Below are 21,087 nucleotides of genomic sequence, written 5' to 3'. Positions count from 1 at the left end.
TAATTTGCATCTGGAATTCAATAGAGCGTTTGCTTTGGTGCTGGGCAAGTAGTGGTTAATGAAGACAGGTACAGGGGTTGGGATGGTATGTGTGGAGTTACTTTGAAACGGGAACTAGCAGACTAGATGGAACCTGTTGGTGAAGTCCCTTATATAACTTTGGGATGAATGGTAAAGTATTAGTGAGTGACTTGACACAAATCTGTTATGAGGCATTCAGTTCAGAGGAGGATCCAGATGTCATAGAGGAAAAAATTGGGTAGCCTGGAGGACTCTAGCAATAGTAGCAGTAAAGAGGGTCGAGACAGGTCTTGTCGACACAGAGATGGAGAATATGGGATTTCTGGTAGACATTAAAATGGATCTGCTAACATGAAGGAGCTCTAGAGAAACGTAACATCATTTAGGATGCCTTGGGTGAGATATTTCCAGGAGAAATGGAGAAGTACTGGTGAAATTGTACAAGGTCCTAGTGAAATCTTACCTGATTTGCATTTGTTCTGGCTTCCTCGGTTGCAAGAGGGATGAATGGAAATGGAAACCAGTAGTTGAGAAGATTTACTAGGACATTAAGAACGTGGAGAAACGTGGTGAGGAGATGGGAGCTGATCTGCTTTGTCGTGCTGAAGGAAAGCTGAGAAAGGGGGCTCTCTGTGAACCCCTCGAAGGGAGGACCGTGCGAAGGGCAGAGGGAGATCTTTTGATGGTCTGTGTCAGCATTTGAACAAGTGGGGAAAAAAGATGTGCTAATTGAAACTGGATGATTCCTAGCCATTGAAGGAACGGGAACAGTCTTAATTGGGAGCTCAGTGTATTTATCTAAGGACTGGTGGAGCAGGGAGTAGTTCTGTGAAAGAGGACCTTACTGTTGGACTTTACTCCAGAGAGTGCCTTTCAATTGTTTGCTCCCAGGAAGGTCCCTTTTTTTTTTTTCCCCCCCCTTAGTATGCAATTCCAGCATGATTTTGAGTCTGAGACACATGCATGCAAATAGTTGTGGAAATTATTTTCTCAGAGGAGCCAGGCACACTGAAGAAAGCAAATGTATTCAAAGACGACGACTTGCAGGCCCGACATGGGAAAGGAGGAATACCCACTCTCCTGTTTCCCTCAGACATTGCCATTACAAATGGCAATCCCAAAGAGCTGTACTGGAGTGAACCCTGCAAAATTAGGGATGAGCAGTTCCAAGGACTGAGAATGTTAGTATTAAAGTTGCATCATAGGATTTGTCTTTGGAAACTTGTTCTTTGCAAATGTTACACCCAACTATTTTCTGCTATTTTCAAACAGAGGATGTATTGCACTGATCATGCTGCATGCAAGAACAATTTGACTGCTAGAACCCTTTGTGGAGTCAAATATTTATCCATGACTCTTTAGTAGACAAATACTGTGCATAAGAGGAGTGCACTGAATTCACTTGCTAAAATTTTCTAGATAGAAGTAATCCTGAAAGCAAGCAAAATACCTTGGTTAAGTTAAATCCATGAAGTAACATTGAAGAAGGGTGGCAAAACCCTAGGGCATACCATAATTTCAGAATTTACCACCACCTTCAGAATTCAGTGACCTGAAAATTAGGATCCAACAGGTACAAAGTATGTTCAGGAGTTGGTGAACTGCATTTAGAAAGTCATGAAACAGTAGTGAAGCATTTTCTGGGGCACATCAGCTCATAACAGTAATGATTTTGAAGAAGCCACTTTGATTAGGTGATGGCCGACCGGCACAGCATAAATCCCAGAGTACTGCGTTTACTCGCTATGGGGCTGGAGTCGGAATTGACTTGGTAGTAGCTGAGCATTCGCTGATGGGAGATGGAAAGTATGGGCCTCTTCTTAACCCTTCAGAAGTATCTTTTTCCCCCCTTTTAAGGAAGAAGGAACTTTTTTTTGACAATAAGTCAGGTCTCATCAGTAAGTAACTGTAAGAGAGCTGCTAGGAATTTGGGGCTCTTCAGGAAGGAGACGGTGAGACTTGCAGGAGGCAGTTTGGTTAAATGTTGTATACCTGGCCTAGTCCCAGATTCTTGAGAGAGACCTGGTGACTTCTTTCCCCAGCAGAAAGACTTGACTGTCTTGTGTCTGTTGGTAGACAGCAGGGATTTTTTGTCTGGTTTGTGATAAGTTTAAACGTATGCCTTGTAAAGACTGTTGAATCTCAGCTCTACATGCACGCTTAGCTGTAGGGACCGTTGTCTGCTAGGAGTTGATTAGCTGGTCTTAAATATAAGTGACTGCACTGTGATCAGATGGTTTTTTTTTCCAGGCAGATGCCACCTTACTTGGATTTAACTTGCTGATGATGGTGGTGGAGGAGAGGAGGAGGAGGAGGAGGAGGACTTAGTTTCCTAACGTTGAATGGGGGATGCGCGTGCAAACAAGGTTAACTGGTTAGCTGTCAGATTTGATTAGTTCTTTGCAGCTGCTGCAGGCTGGAGAAAGATGTGGTGTCTTGATACAACCTGGCTGAAGAGCCTTCTGTAGCAGTGTAAACCCAAGGAATTTTTTTGTTTGTTTTTTTTCCTAAAGGGATGGGAAATAGAGTGGTCTTTCCTCTCCCCTCTACCCAATTTTGTCTGCCCTTCCCCTCAGATATCTAATCCTTGGAACCATGGCAAACTTGGAATTGTATTTTCTTAGGAGGAGGTTAGAATATTGCATAACTGATTGGAGACGAAAAGATAGTGAAGTGGCTAGGATTTTGGCCCAAGAGGCAGACTGTGCATTTGCTCTGTTGCAGACTTAAATTGAAGACTGGCCTAAACGGAGTTTAGATGCCTGATTGAATAGATGCCTGATACAATAGCAGTTTTTCCCCAACTCTGGAGATGCCTAAATCATGTCAAATGCAGTCCTGCATTTGCCTTAATTGGCCACCAGTGCACCCTGCTCCAGAGATCAGGGAAGGAAGTGCTAAAGTTGAAGTCCAATTGAAGTCAATTGGACTCCAGTCAACTCTTTGGGGCACAGCTAATGTAAACTGAGAACACTGAGGGAAAACACACAGCACAGTAACTAGGGACATGCTGATTCACAAACCGTGATTAGGAGCACTGCTGTCTGCCTCCTCTTTCATGTTGTAGCGATTAGAGTATTTGCAAAAAATGGACAGCTTGAGCTGAAATGAGAATTGAACCTGGTGGCATCAAACCTTTAGGGAAGTATCTTGATTCCTAGATTGTGAAATAAGTTATTTTTATTCTAGTTTCCTGTTTTGGGTAGTGTTGACGCTTTAATGCAAAACCCTGGAGAACTATGAATTAATTAAACTGCCATTCTTTTCCATTTGTACTAGCTTGGTTGAAATGCATTTGAAGGTATCTGAATGTTCAGGAGTACCAAATTCAAGCCCAAATCTCTGAAACGATGTAATTATGTAATATCCCCCGTCTGTGGTCAGGACCACAGTGTAATATGTTAGTGAAGAGTATATTAAAAGTAGTGGATATGGGAGTTTTCTGAAGTATCATATCCAGCTGCATACATTTAGCTCCTAAACAGAGTTTGAAAAATGACTTGCAGAGAAGGTAGTTAAATTTGTATTCTCTTATGTGTATTATGCAGGTACTTCGATGGCAACTTGGAGAAGCTCTTTGCAGAGTGTCATGTAATTAATCCAAGTAAAAAGTCTCGAACGCGCCAGATGAACACAAGGTCATCAGCCCAGGATATGCCTTGTCAGATCTGCTACCTGAACTACCCAAACTCGGTGAGTACCTGGCAGCCGAGGCAGTTTCTGAGTACTTTACTATCTGAAGCTTAACTGAACGCTTAAAGGCACCGCCATAACAGCTGCTCCTGCAGTATTTTAAAAAGCCTTTGAAGAGAAACAGAGGTCTCATTTTTTTGAATGAATCGTCTAATCTGTAGAATATACATTTTAAAAAAAAGGGGAGGGGGGAACATCAAGGTTCTGTTTCTTACCACAGCAAACCTTGTGTCTTGTGTGCTGCGGCTGATCCATATAATATAGCAAGGACCACAGGACTGTGTAGTGCTTCACGCATTCTCTTTGATCCTTGCTTTAACAAACTAAGTTTGGCAAAATTAAAAAAAAAAAATCCCCCGCTCACCCCCCTCAAAAAACCCCCTAAACCTCAAACCGTGTTAGCGTACCCAGAGATGGGGTTGTATTTCAAAGGAAATGATTATCCTTTCTGCAAAGACCTGTGAGGGTGCTGGGGTCTGGGCGGCAGTGTAGGGAAGTTATAGAGAAAAAAGGGACCAGTAGATGAAGTGACTTTTACAAAGGTCAGATACCCATTGAGACATGCAAATAAATGATACATGAAAGAAAAAGTAAATGTGGAAAGCATGACAGGCTAAGGGATTTACTCAAATAGAATGAGAAGATAGGCAGCTGCTTATAAATGAAGTAAATAATGATCCAAAACAGTCAAGCTCTAAAGTCTGGGATAAAACTAAGTGGGACTGCGGTAAAATAAAGCTGAGCTGTTCAGAGAACAGAACCAATGGATACGTCTGTCCAGTTCCTAATCATAGGAGAAGATCAGGATAGAAGGGCTTGCTGGGGCTCTAATTCAGTCTTCTGGTTTTTGGCAAGATTGGTGATAGTGTTTCTTTTCTATGGATACTCACAAAGTGTAAACTTTCGGATGCACTGATTGGAGATCCCGGCTGCTTCTGTGTTCTGTACAGGCAAACAAATTGCTGTGAATTTTCTGGGGCAGAACACTATGATGGGAGATCCCGGAAGAAACTGAGATTAGTAGAAAAGCTCAAACGTGAGAGTCCATCTGTGACTTTGGCAAAGGACAGGGTGCTGACACGCAGCAGCAATTGTCTCCGTTTTATCGGAACTTACCTTTCCGCATGGAACTGTTCTGACCATCCAAAACCCTGTAACATCTGCCTGGCCTTCCTTAAAGAGAAGAGCGCGCCTTATGCAGCATTTCCACTCGTGCTCTGGGTGTGTTTGAGCTTGCTTTTCAGTAATAATGGAAACCATTATGAGCTTTGGTTTTTATGAGCAGCCTTGAGTAAAGTATTCTTGCTGCTGTAGCTTGACTGCAAGGCTTTTCCTTGCTTTGGAAGAGGCACAGCAGAGCAAAGCTCACTTTCAGGCAGCTGAGATTCTCAGCATTAAAATGACTATTGCTCTTGAGCCAGTAACCACAAAACTTCATGCATCTCCTTTTAAGCCTTGTATGCTCTGACTTCCTTTTTAGAGAATATCTGCAAAGCAGAATTGTTGATCGCTTTCTATATAGCGGTATAGAGATACCTTTTTTTTTTTTTTTTTTTTTTTTTTTTTTTTGAGAAATTTGTCTGTCCCTCTACCTTATACTAAAATCTGTGGTGATTGAACAGTAACACTTTTCCACGTCAGATAGTAAGGAAGTGAAGTAATTCTAACTTGGGCTTTGCAACGTTTTAAATGAAAATAGAAATAAATGAGGGAGAGAATGAGAGGAGACATGTTCAATATCGTAATGGCCATCTACAGAAAAGATCCTTTTGGAAACTGCAAGTTTAGGTTTGATGTTCTTGATATAGTTTTCCTCTCCTTTCCTGCTTGTCAGATACTGCCTTAGAAGTCCTCTTAAGGAGTGAAATCTATTTAGATTCTAGACCGATACATTTGTTTTAGTGCTTGCTTGTCAGCTTCTCCTTTCTGCTCTTTAGACCCCGCTACATGCACTGCAAACAGTGGCAGAAGAGAAGTTTATTTACTACCGCCATAGGGATAGCAGTGAGTTAGATACAGAGAGCCTAAAAGGTATCGCACACAGCAGATTTCTGAGTAATCTTGGTTTCTCATGAGCTCAGGTTGGAGGGGGAGGGTGTACCGAACAGATGTTTGGAAGCCAGCCTTTGTTACTTTTAGATTTTCGTAAGCTCCTATTGATGCTAACAGCTCCTTCCAGTGGAGCTGCTGTGCTGGGAACAGAGGCCTACCACTCATGACTGACAGGTCTTTCCTTTGGGCCGCGGGGTAGATATGTTGCCTGGGAAGCAGTTTTCTGGCTGCTGGAGGGAACTCCACAAAGCATATTAATGTTTCTTCTTGATTTTTTTTTAGCACCTTAAAAATAGTAGTGACCCAATAATAATTGGAGAGCGGTTTCTCAGCTGGGGCAGTGAGATGGTGCAGGTGAGTGGGTTGTCTCTAGCTGCTTAGTGTTGCTTGAGTCAAGAGGCAACTGAGGGGAACCTCTATGTTTCTTTGCCGTATCCGGAAGGTGGAGCATCTAGAAAGGCTAATGTTACTGATTTCTTCTGTAATAGGCTGTAGTTGCTCTGTGTCTAAGGTGACCACATGCCATCTGGTTTGAAATCTGTATTGAAGCTGCTTTGATCAGTGTGAATTAGAAATTCTAGGAAAAGTTGTGTTAAATACCTAACCTAAAATCTCAGCTTTTAAATATTTCTGCTTTGATTAGCTTTTACTTCTTTCCCAGATGATTTAAAAAGCTGTATTTTTCCCGAGAGCCCTTTTCAGCCTTTAGAAAGCTGGGAGTTAGGAAGTACCCTGTTAAGAGATTTTACCTTGTAAAGGTACTGCAGGAGTGTAAGACTTCTGAGTATTCACCCTTTCATGGGTCATTGCAGGTGGCATCAGTCTGCCTTTTAAGACCTGGCTAAGGGCAAATGCTGAGTCTTTATAATGACCTCTTTCGTCAGCTCAGAGGAGCTGTGGTTGACTCCACTAAACTGCGAGGAGGGGGACCATGTGGCATGACTTGAGGTTTTGGGAAACACCTGCAAAATGTGGCATGTGATGCCCTTATGGCAGCCTGCATCCTGATGTTTTGAAAGCTTAAACAAAATACTTTGCCCTCTCAGGGTCTCCACGAACGAGTGTCGGGTCTCAGTAGTTACCAATAAAGGTTTCGGCCGGGAGTAAAGCGGAGACGGGAATTGAGAGGGTTATAGCTTTGCTGCCTCCTCTCTTGCATCTCTTCCCTCAAATCCCACTTGAGAAGACCGCTGCTAGGGTGGGGGGGTGTGGGAAGCTGCTGTCCAAACTGCGTGTGTTCTCAGGGCACACGGATGGCCTAGTCTGTTAGACTGGCACTGCCATGGCTTGCTTACTGAAGTAAAGGCCTAAGTGAAGCTGTTACAGTAAACTTATCTTGGAGAAGCTGATCCCTTGGTCAGTTTGGTGCTACTAGAAGAGTGGAGGCAGGTATCAAATGGCAGCATGCTGCTGCTAGTGTTTGGCGTCACTTTGACTTCTGCAAGAGAAGTAGGTGATGAGTACAGATAGAGTGAAAGTAGAGCTGTCCCCTGTGATAACGTGCAGTTTCAGAAGTGACTGTTGTCCGTTGCACTTGGCAGTTGTGTGTTGGTCTTTTTTGCTTGGTCCCTTGACATCTGCTGTCAGCGTAGCCAAAAATAATTGGGAACTCCCTCAAAGTAAAGAAATGAGTTGAAAGATACTGTGAACTCTCTGCAGTTTGGGTGGAAGTGTGGTGGCTGCCTTTTATGGGGGTACTTAGGAAATCTTTTCACTACCTGAAATAAGTGAAACTGGTCTAAACTGAAGATATGCAATTACCTATGTTTTTTTTTTTGGTTGTTTTTTTTTTTCCCCCTGTTGTCCTCCTTCCCTGTGAATGCTTGCTGCAGGAGTACACAGGTTCGTTAAAGGATGATCCTGTTGTCCGTGCCCACTTCCTATCACATGTGGAAGAGCCCTAATTCTGGGAAACTGCTGCCTTCTTCAGACTGGATTATGTGCTGTTGACGTCCCCGGAGCTACAGATGTCAGGAGACTTTTCTACTGTAGCCCTGCTTCTGCAGGGGGCATCGTTTAGTCACAGCAGCATCCATGGAGGATCAGAACTCTTCTCAGCTAGCTCAGTAACGGTTCAAAACCTGGAAGTGATTTTTCCTTCTGTTGCCCAGCTGGCCCTGGAGCCAGCTCCCTCCTGTCTCTTTGAGCACAGTGCTGAGAGAGTACAAAACTCTTAATTTTTATTCCAAAGGAAGCAAAGCTTTGTGTGGGTATCTCAGCTTCTACCTGAACCAAGTCAGGTGCTGAGGCCCACTTCATTCTTCACCGACGGGTCAGGTCGGATTTAACCACACCGCTGCTGGTGGTGGTAAGCGCGGTTTGTTGCAGGGCCGTAGGAGTGGCAAGCAGACTCGAGCCTGCCGGCTGTGGCATCGCAGCACGTTTCCAAGCCTTGGGTTCAAACCTTTGCCTCAGCCGATGGCGGGAGTGCCAGACAAGCGGGAATCGCGAAATGGCAAGGCCACGGGAAGAGCGCGCTGGCAAGCACCTTCCCTGAGCGATCTGAGTGCTGTAGCCATTGAAAGATGAGCACAGCCTGGCTGTACGCCAGTGTCGGGTGAACAAAACGGGTGATGTGATGGTTGTAATCTCGCGTCTCTAATGGTCAAGGAAGCAGAACTTTATCTTTTTTTCCTTAAAATTGACCCTTCTCTTTTTTAATTGACACCATCCTGCTGCCGTTTTAGGCTGTTTTGCAGAAGGTGAACCGAGTTATTTCATTTGTTTCATGCAGGATTATGGCATCCCAGGGTGAAGTTCTTGTCTTATTTTATTGGCTAAGAATAGGAAAGTTTGAAAAACTAAGCCATCAAATAGAAACCTGCCAAAACCTGCCAAATGGTATGAGCAGACTGTTTCAAATGTAGCTTGTCCCTGCCCCTGGTTCTCTGTATAAAATAACTAAGATGACCTGAGGAAAAGTAATTTCATTTCAGTATTTGCTCTTGAGTGTTTGCTTCTCCACCCCTTGTGTAACCATTCAATCCCAGCTGGTATCTTGACGCATCTTGACATACTTTGTGTAGGTGATGGGTACACGGATAAAGTTGTCTCTCTTGCTGTCTGCAACAGCTAATCGTTACTGAATTTTATTTGGCAATTTGCACCTGCCAGTTAGGATCTTTAGCCTCTTGCTCTGAGGGGCGTCTGGGTTTCAGAGGGAAGTTTATGAGGCAAGTGGGCAAACTTGGTGCGTGCCTCCTAAAGGTGTAAGTGTGCTCGCTTTTTATTTCTGTTGTTCAGTGCTTACCCAGCATGCAGACTGCTTGCTGATCAGCTGGCTGTTTTCTGGTCAAGAGGTGGCTAACTTAGTGCCTGTGCGTAGTTGGTTGGTACACGTTTTGGGAAATATGGCCAGCACGAGTGTGTGGGAATGAGCCAAGTGCAAGAACGTGAGGAAACAAGACAGAGTATCACCTTAATGCTGTGGCCTGTTTCATGGTGTTGCAGGTGTGTGTGTGGGGGGGTTAATTTGTTTATTTATTTTTATTCACGTGCGAGAGTGAAACGGGGGGAGCCGTGTTATGCTCTGTGTATATTCTCATAAAACAAAGATAGATTTGAACGGGCAGGCAGGATGGAAACGTCGGCTGCGTTTTCCTTTTCTTAGGACTGGGGGGTAAAATCTGTCTTTGAAAGCATGTTTAAACCTGCTACTGCAACGATCTGCGGCGGTGATGTGAAATAAATAGTAGAGCTTCAAATTCGGTACGGCGGACAAGAGATGTAATAAATTGCACAGCACTAAGAAGGGTCCAACGATCCAGTGAGTCCACTTGATAAAATGATCCAATGTCTCTTGTTCTGTGTTGTTGCAGTACTTTACTGGCCTAGAGTGTGGGCACAAGTTCTGTATGCAGTGCTGGAGTGAATATTTAACTACCAAAATAATGGAGGAAGGCATGGGACAGGTAAAGTCTCAACTCACCCCGTGTTTTGTTAGGGGGAATGGAGGGAGGGGAGGATTTGTGTATTGGGGAGGAGGGGGAGAGAAAAGAGAAAATTCTTCCCTGCTAAAATTAAAACAAACAGGCGACGACTTGGGAGGGTAAATTCTTTGCAGCTGATGAATCTGAAAGGAACTGCCTGGAATTTGTGTATGCGTCTTTGCTCTGGGTGGGAAGAAACATGCTGTGCACAGTGGCACATCTGGGCCACTGATGTGTGGTGATGCAGCCTGCCAGTGTACTACTTTTGCTGTGGGTTTTAGTGAAGTCTGTGGCCTTGGAATTTCTTGTGATGCAAAAATAGGATAAACACTTTCCTTTTATGACCTTTTATTTTTTCTTCTCTTTTTTTTTTTTTTTCTTTAGACCATTTCATGTCCTGCTCATGGCTGTGATATCTTAGTTGATGACAATACAGTTATGTAAGTATGATGAATTGCTACCTCTTGGCTTTCCTCTGTTTTTCTATTTTGTTACTCATGTGTTATTCAAATGTTTAGGCTTATAAAAAGCAGCACAGAGGCTTTAAGGCAGCGGAGGGGTTGGTGTTGATTGTCTGTTTTGTTACTGGTATGTCTCTTAACTTCCTGTTTAGATCTTGAGAACCCATGCCATAGTACTTGCAGGAAAGGCTCCTTGGCCGATTTGATCAGCATGACAATAGAATAAACACCAGGCAGTCTTTAAAAACCCTGTTTAATTGCTCTGTGCATTTTGTTTCATTAGATTTACGCAGGAATTTAGGACTTCCTACCTAGGTCAACCCACTGGTTCACCAAGTCCTAGAGCTATAGTTAGTAAGTGAGTCAGAGGAAGTAAGTCCTGCGTACAGTCTGTAGGAGATGTTTTATGCCCTCTGATAGAGAACGCTTGACCCTCAAGCATAAGATTTGATTAAGCTGGTATGTAAGTCTGTGTCACTTTGCTGAAGTTGCCCAGCTGTGGATCGACTGCTCCTACAGGATGGAGCAATGAATTCCTCCTCTTTTGTACTGGGTGATGCTATTGCATGAGTAATAGTCCATTTTAATTCTTCATGCTAAAAAGCATCTAAATAGAAGCCCATTCCCTGTTACCTTACTCTTCCTTCCTGAAGTCTGACTCATTCATTGATATTAATTTGCTGGTTTTGTATCGCTTGCTTCCAGAGTAGTGATTTCCCGTATCACTCTGTATTAGTGGCTCTATGTTAGTCATAAAGAGAGTGTAGGCTGAATAGAAGTGGAAGTAGCTTAAGTAGATTCATGCCCTGTTGAGGGGTGGTTTGCAGAGTTCAGTGGGTGGAAACTGTTTTAAGAGCCTCTTATTTTGTCATAGTATCTCGAGTGACTTATTTGAGACTTTTATTTACTGGAGTCTGAACTTAACTTGTGTTAACTTAGCACACTCTCAGCAGGGAATTTCTTGAGTACTAGGAGACCAGCCGTAACGACCTGAGAACTTGACTTCACTTATCAGACGTATGCTTTACACTGTACATTTCTTCACAATACATAAACTTGTGTTCTTGATTACATCAATTTCCGAGTAAACTGTTCTTTTGCACCTCCTCAAATAATGCCTGTGAAGTAGGTTAGTTGAAGGTTTTGAAATCAGTGGAGGCAGTGGTGGTAACAGGGGAAGGATGGAGGAAGAGAGGAGCAGTACTGGCTTTTGTTGCCGCCGCTTGATACGTAGCGGTGGGTCACACCACCCCTGCCTTTTGCTCTGCGCTTTATAGAGCGGAGACCCGTGACTCTAGGATGAACCAGTGCAGCCTTCACATCTGATTAGCTGCTGAGAGCTTCCCTCATACCTAGAAATGGCAAGGATAGCTGGGGCTTACGGTAGTGACATGACATCTGGGTGGTAACGCTAGCAAATCCTCCTTGTCTGTGTAAAACCATACACGTATTGAGCACGTAAAACCTGCCTTTCCCTAGTCTTACGGGGGGTGGGGTGCCTGCGATGCCTTGGGTGGGGAGAGGAGTATTTTCTTTAAAACCCTAATGCTTTACATGAATGGCCAAGATGGTGATCTGCAGCAATCTTATGAGTTGGCATGAATAAAAATGTAAGAAATCCACCTGGGAAGTTCCACCCTCCCATGTCCTTAGCTTTCTTTTTAGCTCTTTTCCTTTTTACAAAGTCTCCAGCTTTAGTTTTCCGAGCTATAAAGTACGTAAGTTTAATGTGTAACGTAGAGAGATGTTAGTTTCTTTATCCATCAGAAAATCAGAGTGGATTATCCAAGTTTGTAATTTGCTCCCTTTTTGATACTTGCCCTCAATAAGGCAGTATATCTCCAAGTTGCAGTATTTCCATACAAGTGCAGACTCAGCAATTCAGATGGCTTGCCTGGATTTGTGAGTATTTAGCTAGCCTATTGTCGGTTTTCCTATCGCACTTGTTAACTGTTGAGCTTAAGCAGGAAGGTAGAAGAGAGGGTCTTTCTCAGATCTTTCAAGACCTTCAGACTGGCTGAAGGTAATCTGTCTCTATCCCTTGTTCACCCTTGCTAATGCTGATGGTAATTGCTTTAACCTACATGCAAAGTTGTTGATTTCATTAATAAGCAAGGCAGGCTGCCTTTATTATGGGTGTCTTAACAACAGCCGCTGTCAGGTGGCCGCAGTCTGGTAGTAGCCTGTAAGAATCAACGCACTCGGTGGGAACGGACGAGTTTGGGGTTTGCTCATGGGAAGTCCCACGAGTGCTGCCTTACTTTTCAGCGTTCTTTGTATAGCGGCAAACAACGCTGCTGCTGTGTCACTTAAACTTCAGAAGTTTGGAAGGTCGTGACCTTACCATAAGTAATAAGTAGTTGCTATGGGAGGGTGTTTGAACCTTTGTCTGATGTGCCTTTTGCTAACCTCACCGATTTATGCCTTTGAGGAGTTCGTGTTATCAAAGCGGAACAGAAGTGTAAAATTTGCGGTCTGATAAAGCATGGCTTTCATCTTTGAATGAATTTTTGAGGTGGTTCTGAAAACGTGTCAGTGCGTAGTATGTTTTCTTGAACTTAGTTGCCAGAAGTAGTCAGGGGATAATGTTTTTGCAAGCAGTTTGTTTTTCCAGCCCGGCTTCTTCGGTGAGGTCAGTTCTCCTTTTGTGCCTTGGCTCGTAGAGAGCGAACCCTCGAGGGCAGCCTGCAGGCGCTGGGAATGGAGTTGGTCTCTTGATTTGCCTGCTTCCATTGTGCTGATCGTCAAAAGCCAGTAATACTCGTGGATAGCAAAGTTCTGGGAGATCCTTTCCTGAAGGGCGCAGGGCAAGTGCTGTTGAGCCTGGTAGCCTAGAGCAGGTGAGGCTGTTAACATGGACCGTTCAGGGAGCTTGGGCAGCGCACTCAGGGTGCTCCGGTTGGGTAAAACCTCCCTCTTTATATACGTTCCGGTCTCCGATATGCATATAATACTGGAAGTTCTATATGTGACGTTTTATTATGGCTAGAAGCTAGGCATAGAGTAAGAAAGTGAGATTTATAATCCATATTACAAGTGTAACTATTTTTTTTTAATTTTTTGATAACAGTTTCGCTCTGAAATTGCAGGCTTGTCGTGGACGTGGTCCATGATAAGATGCTTTGACAGTCTATTCATTTTATTTTAGCGCTGGGAATTTGGCTGCCACGTGCTACGTTTATGTAATAAGCAGCATGTCATTTGTTGAGGTTCCCCAGACTGCTAAAAGGCTGGGATTTCTGTAGCGTCGCACAGTCGCATGCACTGTTCCTTAATGAATGTTGGCATAATAACGTGCAAGAGTATATTGGATCCTGGCTGCACCTTGAAATGGATAGTGTATTAATTTCGGTACTTATGCATGACATGGCCTGTATAAAGCTGAATTGCACAGTTTAATTTTAAAGAACAAAAGTACCACAAGGTGCATACTAGTCCAGGTTTATATTGTGAGTTTATCTATATATAAATATATATATATATGCTTTTTATTAATTTAAAATTAAAGTCAGTGTTGTGCACACCCTTTATGATGTTGAATTTAAATCAGCTTTGTTTTCTGATGCTAACCAGAAGAGATAAAATCGACATTAACTTCTAAGCTGATAAACTGTAGCATCCATTGAAATTCAGATAACACTAGGTCTGCCGGAGTTATTAACACCACAGCAGTTGTTCTGAAGCTTTTAAAAGGGGGTTGCCAAAAGCACATATTTAAAGTGAATGAACTAATGCAACTGTTTGCTCTGTTTCTTGGACTCCTCAAGAAAGTGTTTAAAACAAACAAACAAAACCCCCCAAAGTAGCAGGTTGTTTTCTTGAACTGAATTATTTTTTTTAATGCCTCTGAAATTAGTATTAGAAGTTAATTGCAATATTTGTAGGTGTGACCAAAGTATGATAAATGAGTAGAGAACAGGTAAGTACAAAAAAGTACCTGCAAGCAGAGAAGGAAAATATCAAAATCATTTATCTGTCTTAACATCTTGGCTATTTGTGGAAAAAGTGAATTTTCTGCTACAATAATTTTTCCATATTCTTCCCTTCCACAGGCGTCTGATCACAGATTCAAAGGTTAAATTAAAGTACCAGCATTTAATAACTAATAGTTTTGTAGAGGTGAGTTTGTATTTGAAAATTTTAATAGCTTCCATTGCCTTTTTCTTGCCCACGCACCACAAACTGGAGAAGCGAGGCTTGTTTATAACTTGAGAACGAATTATCTTTTGCGTAGTCTATAATCAAGTGTAACTACGAGTTAGAGGCTTTGCAGGGGATGTTTTGTAGCCCATTTATTTATATGTGTAGCTGTAGGGAAATGCTTTGAAAAAAAAAAAAAATCTGCAGAACACCTGGAGACCTATTATGTTCTTGGAAGCAAAAGATATGGTGCGATTACTTAGTGATATGGGAAACAGCTGTAGATGAGGCGAATGCAAGACGTGCTCAATATATAAGTTCTGAGGAACGCTTAATACTTACAGTCCTTGCATGAATGTTACCTGGGATGCTTCAGACTCAAAACCAGGAAACATTATAAGCAAGAATATGCCTTAAACATTTGCCTTTTGAAGCAGAGTTGTAAAACTGGATTTTAGCAAAATACTAATAGCGTCAGAACTTTAAAATAAATATAAACTTAGAAGGTGCTTTGGCAGGTTATCTGCTGTCCCTGTTTCCCTATTGTATGCGTTTAGGTCCACTGTAGAGCCTAGTATGTTGGTTGCTACTGGAATCAAACCTTCACCAAAAAAGGTTTGAGGTGAAACGCTGGAGATAAAGACTTCTTGCAGATCAAAAAACCATCAAAAGTCTAACAGTGCAGACCCATATGTGGTTAGAGTAAAACACGAGCAGGCAATGAAGTGATCTTTGAGGGATGTTAGAAAACAGTGCTTGTGAAAGGTAGTTAGCGGGCACAGCTGTAGGTGATGTTTCGGAAGGGCTGTGGCAGCAGTGGAACAGAGATAGCTAGTTGGGTGCAACTTTACCAGATAATTTTTCAGTGAAAAGCTTTGTAGTTTCATCTTGTTCAAATATATTGTCTGGGTGAGCTACGAGGCCTCCTCTATGAATAAGGAGGACGAAGGCTTTTGATGACCGTTTGACAGTGAAGAGTCGACTGTCGTCTTCCTGCTTTCCTGAAGCAGTAAGAAGGTAAATCCTTAGAATAAGGAGACAGCACTTTTGTGCAGTGGACCAGTAAGACAGGAACTTTAGCTGAAGATCGTGGTTAAAAGGATGAAAAAGGGTGAAGGGCAAACTCCTTAGGCAGCATCTTTTTGCTCTTACGGTTTCTCTTACTTGATTTCCTAGTGTAACCGACTGTTAAAATGGTGTCCTGCCCCAGACTGCCACCACGTTGTTAAAGTCCAATATCCTGATGCTAAACCCGTTCGCTGCAAATGTGGACGTCAGTTTTGGTAAGAACAATCAAGTGAAAGAATTTGGTGTTGCTTTTCACTTAACACTTTGAGTACGTATTAGCGTGCGTTTTGGAAGTTTATATTGGGATGCTGCTTTAGATGGTGGGGGAAGCATGGCGATGGGGTGGCCTTTGCAGGAAGGTAATAAATCTTTTGGCTTCTTCAACTGGCCGTGTACTCCTCTGTCTCCCTGAATGTATGAAACGAATCTTTCGCATGGTTTTTCACTTCCGATGAAACCAATTATAAATGGGGAGAAAACTCCTGGGATTACTTTTGTTAGATGATTAATTCTCTTAAAAAAAAAAAAAAAAAAGTCTGAACTGATTTTCAATGAACAGTAAATGTGCAAAACTATCCTTAGCTGTTGCATTTTCTTGAGCGTTTTGTCGATGATGTGTGAAATAATATCTAGCCTTGGTAAATGTATTCATAAATACTGGCATTTCACTTGCAAATGGCAAGCTGGAATTAGGAGCAGCTGGTTGTGAAGGCCATCACTGCGTAGCTGTTGCCTTCTGTGTCTCAGGGCCTCATCTGACATAGAGGCAGGCCTGGCTTTTGCTGACGGAGGACCTGTAGCTGAATTGATGGTTTCAGATTAGATGAGGTTCTTGATGCGCTTCTTGAATTCTTGAAGGCGCTGTAGCGAATCAAAGTGTGTTTAGGTATATACTTAGGACGGGCCATACTCTTTCAGTAGAACAACTCAGAATGAAACTTCCACGTTGTTAACTTAGCATAATCATCTACCTTTTTCACTAATTTCTCCTTTCTTTCACTTACAGCTTTAACTGCGGTGAAAATTGGCATGATCCTGTTAAGTGCAAGGTGAGTATGTCAAAAGTTCTTATCTAAATACATGGATTTGAAAAGTGTAGGGTCAAGCTATGTGCAAGATACCTAGCAACGTAGCACAAGCTTTGTAGCTGTTCACATCAAGAGGGATACTGGTTTGCCTATTTAGATCATAGCATTAGAGGAAGCAGTCAAATCGCGCTGGGTGCCTCCAGCGGATGACCTCAAAGTCTGCCTTTGTGAAGGCACAGCAACTCAGCTGCATGGGGAAATGTCCGGAAGAGGAGAGTGTTACACCTGTGGACCCTCTGAAGAAGAATCCGGTGGCTTCAGAAATGAATGCTTCGTTTCACAAAGAGCGTTCACAGAATCACAGTGTTTCTGTAGCTGTTTGGTTGCTTCAGCAGGCTTGCGATGTGTAGTGCTGAAGTAATGAATTTGGGCCAGGTCCTGGGAGCTGCTGCCATGCAGTGATTTCTGTAACTGGGTTGGTTTTTTTTTTTTTCATGGAAGTGTCAGAAGCTGGTCAAACTTGGGATCCTGTGCGCTTGGCCCTGTACAGAGCTTACAGACAGACTTGTTTCATGCCTTGAGGACAAAGCAGTCTGCATTCCTAGTGACGAACACCCAAAAAACTTCCTTGGGGAGGGGGAAGGGAAACCTCTGCAAAGGTTTAACAGGGTTTTGTTAGTGTTTCCATAACAGATGTGGTTAGTTTATTATCTAACAGGTGCAAGCAGTCTTTTACTTTTGCAGCTTGCATCCATTTCACATTGCCATGTTCTCTCTAGAAAAAAAAACGTAAGGTGGAAAATGTGAGCCTGAGTGGGCATTTTCAAATAGCCTTAGTGCATCTCAAATGGCTGAAGTCTGAGAATGCACCGTATAGACTGAGTTTTCCCTAGGTTTAGATTAATGGAAACTTTTCTTATTGGTGCATTTCCACCGACCTCCCTAACCTCTGCTATGGTTAGGACTTTGGAGAAGTCTTATGAAACAATTTAGTCCTTTCCTGTTTAGCTTTTCCTTAGAGCCTTTTTTTTTTCTTCTTCTTTTCTCCCCTTTTTCAGTTAACTATTACCTTTTAAAAAGTGAATGTAGCTGATGTCTTAATCCTTTGGAGATCCAAATACTCTTCATGTAACTTATGTGCAACGTTTGAGACATCTTAAACCTAAGGAAAAATTTATGATACAGTGTGATGTAAAAGCTAGCCAGCACAGAGGGTCCGACTGCAATTTTGGCAGATGACTGTTATTGCTGAAGTGTTTGTGCCGAGTGGTCCTGCTATAGCTGGATGGGGATGGTGCTGCAGGAAGTACCTGTAACTAAATTAACTTGGACTGCTCTCCAACACCGCCCCCCTTCCCCAGATTCACTGAAAAATAATTCCTAAAAGACAGGATTTGGGAACAGTGGTAATTGCATAGACTTCTGATCCTATATTCTCTTCTGGCAAGTGTCCGGAGAGTTGGACAACAGATTTTTATTAACCATAGGAAGCTTTGCGAAGTTGGAGATCATCTCACCGCACTATGGTAGCGTTCAGCTCGTATGTGATTGTGGGTTCCTTAACGTTCCCTTAATGTAAGCAACTATCTTGGAAACCCTTAAAGTTCCTCTATTTAAAGGTAACTGTTTTCTTTATTTTTCTAACAGTGGTTAAAGAAATGGATTAAGAAGTGTGATGATGACAGTGAAACTTCTAATTGGATTGCAGCAAACACAAAGGTGAGGGGTTTTTCTCATATCTTATATAGGCTATCAGATAAAAAGAAGAATAGCAGCCCAATTCCTTGGTACTAGGATTACTTTTTTTCTTTTGCATGCCATTAGTTAACAGCTAGCATAAAAATCTACAGTAGACAGAAGTACTCTTGTTTAAAGTGCAAATAGCTGTAACTGCCTAGAATCAGAGGGGGTCCTTCAGGTTAGGTGGAGTTTGTTTTGGTAAGAAAGAGTTAATGGAAGACCCAAAGGAAGCTCGGGTTTTGAATCTTGGGGCCTCCTGTCTGATGCTGATGGCTTTCCTAAGCAAATCTGTGCTCGACTCCAAGCGTGTGAAACATGTTAACACCCCCTGTGGCTTGATTTGGCTGTGATAATTTACATCTGCCTTTAAATCCCCTGGGTTTGCCTTTTTAGGAGGTGTTCATTTCCGCTGGGCAGCATTCCAGATCGAGCCTGGCAGAGCAGCTGTTGAGATTTTATTATGTAAATGTCTTCGTTCCAGCTAGCCCAACTTTTCGTGAAACTTCAGCAGTCGGTGTTTGTTCGATTTTTGTGAAGAATAAAAACAAAGGTTGGCACGGCGGCAAGAAAACAAAGCAAGCGGATGCCATTGGGAGGCTGAGGGTGAGGAGCAGACCTGGGCCTCAGGTCTGCCTTCTGCCAAGTCAGAAGGGTGGAAGAAGGTGGGGAGGGTGTGAGGAAATGGCCGCTTTGTTTTCTTAGCTCTGTTGTGTAACTAGTTAATGGCATTGTTTGCTGCGGAGCTGCTGCTTTCTGGGGCTCGCTGGTTGTTTTTCACTGGACTGGAATGTTGCATTATGGTGAAAGCAGAAACCCCCGTCGCACTGAAATGCGCAGTTAAAAGCATGCAGAAACTGTGTAGTCTCAGTTGCTTCTTTCTGTTCGGTGGACTGAGATTTGTGTGGTCTCTGCTTGGAAGCTGAACATTGCTCAGAAAAATGAACTTGGCTTTTTCTGAGGTGAGCACGTTCAAAGAGGTATTGTAGCTCAAGAGCGGAACCAAATTTGTTCAAAGTTCACTTGGTCTTCAGATATTGCCTGTGGTAAACCTGAGAAAGAGTGGCTGAATGGTTTGGAAAGCCTGGACGTAAGCACATGCAAAGCAGCTTGTAGCCTGGGGTGCCAAATACTTGGAACATCAAAATTGCCACAGCCCTACTGCCTCTTCTGCCTGTGCCACTGCCCTCGGCAGCCAGATGAGGTGCTGCTGCCCCTCGGGGGGGGATATCGGTCATGGCCTTAGGGCTCTCCATCTTGTATTTGCCCCTATGTTGGCATGTGCTGACAAAGACCAGGGTTCTGAGCTCTCTACTTGGGGATGCAAAAGTTAGTTTGGCCTGTCCTACTGTGGAGGCCTGGGCTTGCTGGGTTTTGACCTGATTAGAGGTTAAGCTCTCCCTTACCGGGTCCTGTGCTTGCTGGAAGGATGTACCCGTAGGTGGTGGTGTAGATCAAACGTGAGTAATGTGCCAGTAACACCGGTTACTGGAAATAGTCAATAACTTGTCTCCCTTCAGACAGGAAGATGGGGGTTTCTGCAGCTTATTTGCCCAAAGCTATAAGCATAGACAGAACTACTGTTGTCAAGGTGGTCATCCTGTTTTTAACCAGTATCTAGAATTTGTCAACTAGGAGCCGTGTTAGTGGTTAAGCTGCTATTTCAAGCACAGCTCAGACTGTCAGAAATCGGATTGAATAGCAGGAGCAAGAAGTTTTTATGGGAAACACCCATCCAGCGGACAGTGAGGTGGGGAAGCAAGAGTATGGCGTAGCCACGCTGGCGTCAGCCCAGCTAATCTGTTAGTTCCTGTAGTCTCGTGTCAGCAGCAGCAAGAGCTGTTGTCCTTGAACATCCCTGTCTAAGCTACTTCCTCTAATACCCTGTGAGACACTCCTACGGCAAGAAAATACCTTGGAGCCTACACTGTGCAGAAGCGACAAGGAAGAAAAAACAGAGTAATTGCACCAGGCATTTGAGCAAGCCAACCGCCCTGGAGTCTTGCGGTATCCATATCAATTGAAGGACAGCATCGCAGTCCTTCTCTCTCTCGGAACTGACGTGACATTCAGCTGAGGGGAAAGTTGGCAGGAGATGTAACCCACCCCTCTCGTGATCTCTGCTTTCTCGTGGGCAGTGAAGATGTGGAAGATGGTAATTTCACACTGCTATAATGATTAAGTGCAAGCGGTGCTGGTTGTTGGAACACGTGCAATCGGAGCTCCGCAGCCGCCGGAGAACCAGACCAGCCCAGCGCTGCAGGGCTGCCAGCCACCACCTTTTCTTGTCTGAACTGGCCGCTGGCCAACGTTCGGAGAAATCCAAGCGCGTATCCAACAGTGACGCAGTTCTACGGCTGTTCAGAAGGGAACCAAATATTTGTACAGGTCGGCAAAAAATCCTTTCCTGCTGTAACATGAGGTGGTAGCAATACACTGGGCTGTGAATTGCACAGCTGAGGTGCAAGCGTATCTGTCCTTCCTCTCTCTGTCTCTCTCTCTGCACTACTGCTCGTAGGAAAGCAGTCATGTTTGGGGAAGGCAGGCTTTTGCCTCCACAGCTCTTTGCTTCAGTGAATGCAAGTCAGAGCCCCAAAACTGCATTTGATTATTGATCCAAAAGTGCCTAGAAGGGAACTGAATCCCATCAGACTTCAGATCCCCGTTGTCAGTGGCAAAACTCTCTTGTCCAAGTAGTGCAGTTGTCACTGCTGCCATGGTTCTTGCTGCTGCTGTTTCCAGCAGGTTGGAGCTTCTGCAAAGTGCTTTCTCCAGGCCTCTGAGCGTCACGCTGAGCTGCAGTCCTGTCCCACGGGGCCTGTGTTCAGGGAAAAAAAACTTTCGATCTTACCAAGATGTAAGGAAAAAATACCAATCTTCCTGGAACATATGCTTGAAGTCTTGGTGATCCTTTGCGACAGGAGAAAAGTGTTCCAGCTTGCCCTGAGACAGAATAGG

General features: G+C 43.5%; 1 protein-coding gene across 2 annotated transcripts in view; it reads left to right on the top strand.

Moving 5' to 3' along the window:
* The window catches only part of ARIH1 (ariadne RBR E3 ubiquitin protein ligase 1), a 67,117-nt gene that overhangs the window by 32,057 nt on the left and 13,973 nt on the right, over window positions 1-21,087 (top strand). For both annotated transcript variants that reach the window (XM_068958075.1, XM_068958074.1), the window contains exons 3-9: window positions 3,570-3,714; window positions 9,585-9,677; window positions 10,080-10,135; window positions 14,209-14,275; window positions 15,473-15,579; window positions 16,371-16,413; window positions 18,040-18,111. In XM_068958075.1, the coding sequence (XP_068814176.1) occupies window positions 3,570-3,714; window positions 9,585-9,677; window positions 10,080-10,135; window positions 14,209-14,275; window positions 15,473-15,579; window positions 16,371-16,413; window positions 18,040-18,111 (583 nt within the window). The remainder of the gene's footprint in view (window positions 1-3,569; window positions 3,715-9,584; window positions 9,678-10,079; window positions 10,136-14,208; window positions 14,276-15,472; window positions 15,580-16,370; window positions 16,414-18,039; window positions 18,112-21,087) is intronic.

The sequence above is a fragment of the Struthio camelus genome, chromosome 12, assembly GCF_040807025.1.
Source record: "Struthio camelus isolate bStrCam1 chromosome 12, bStrCam1.hap1, whole genome shotgun sequence".
Taxonomy (NCBI): Eukaryota; Metazoa; Chordata; class Aves; order Struthioniformes; family Struthionidae; genus Struthio; species Struthio camelus.
The sequence above is the reverse complement of the archived record's forward strand: the minus strand, read 5'-3'. Positions and strand labels throughout refer to the sequence as shown.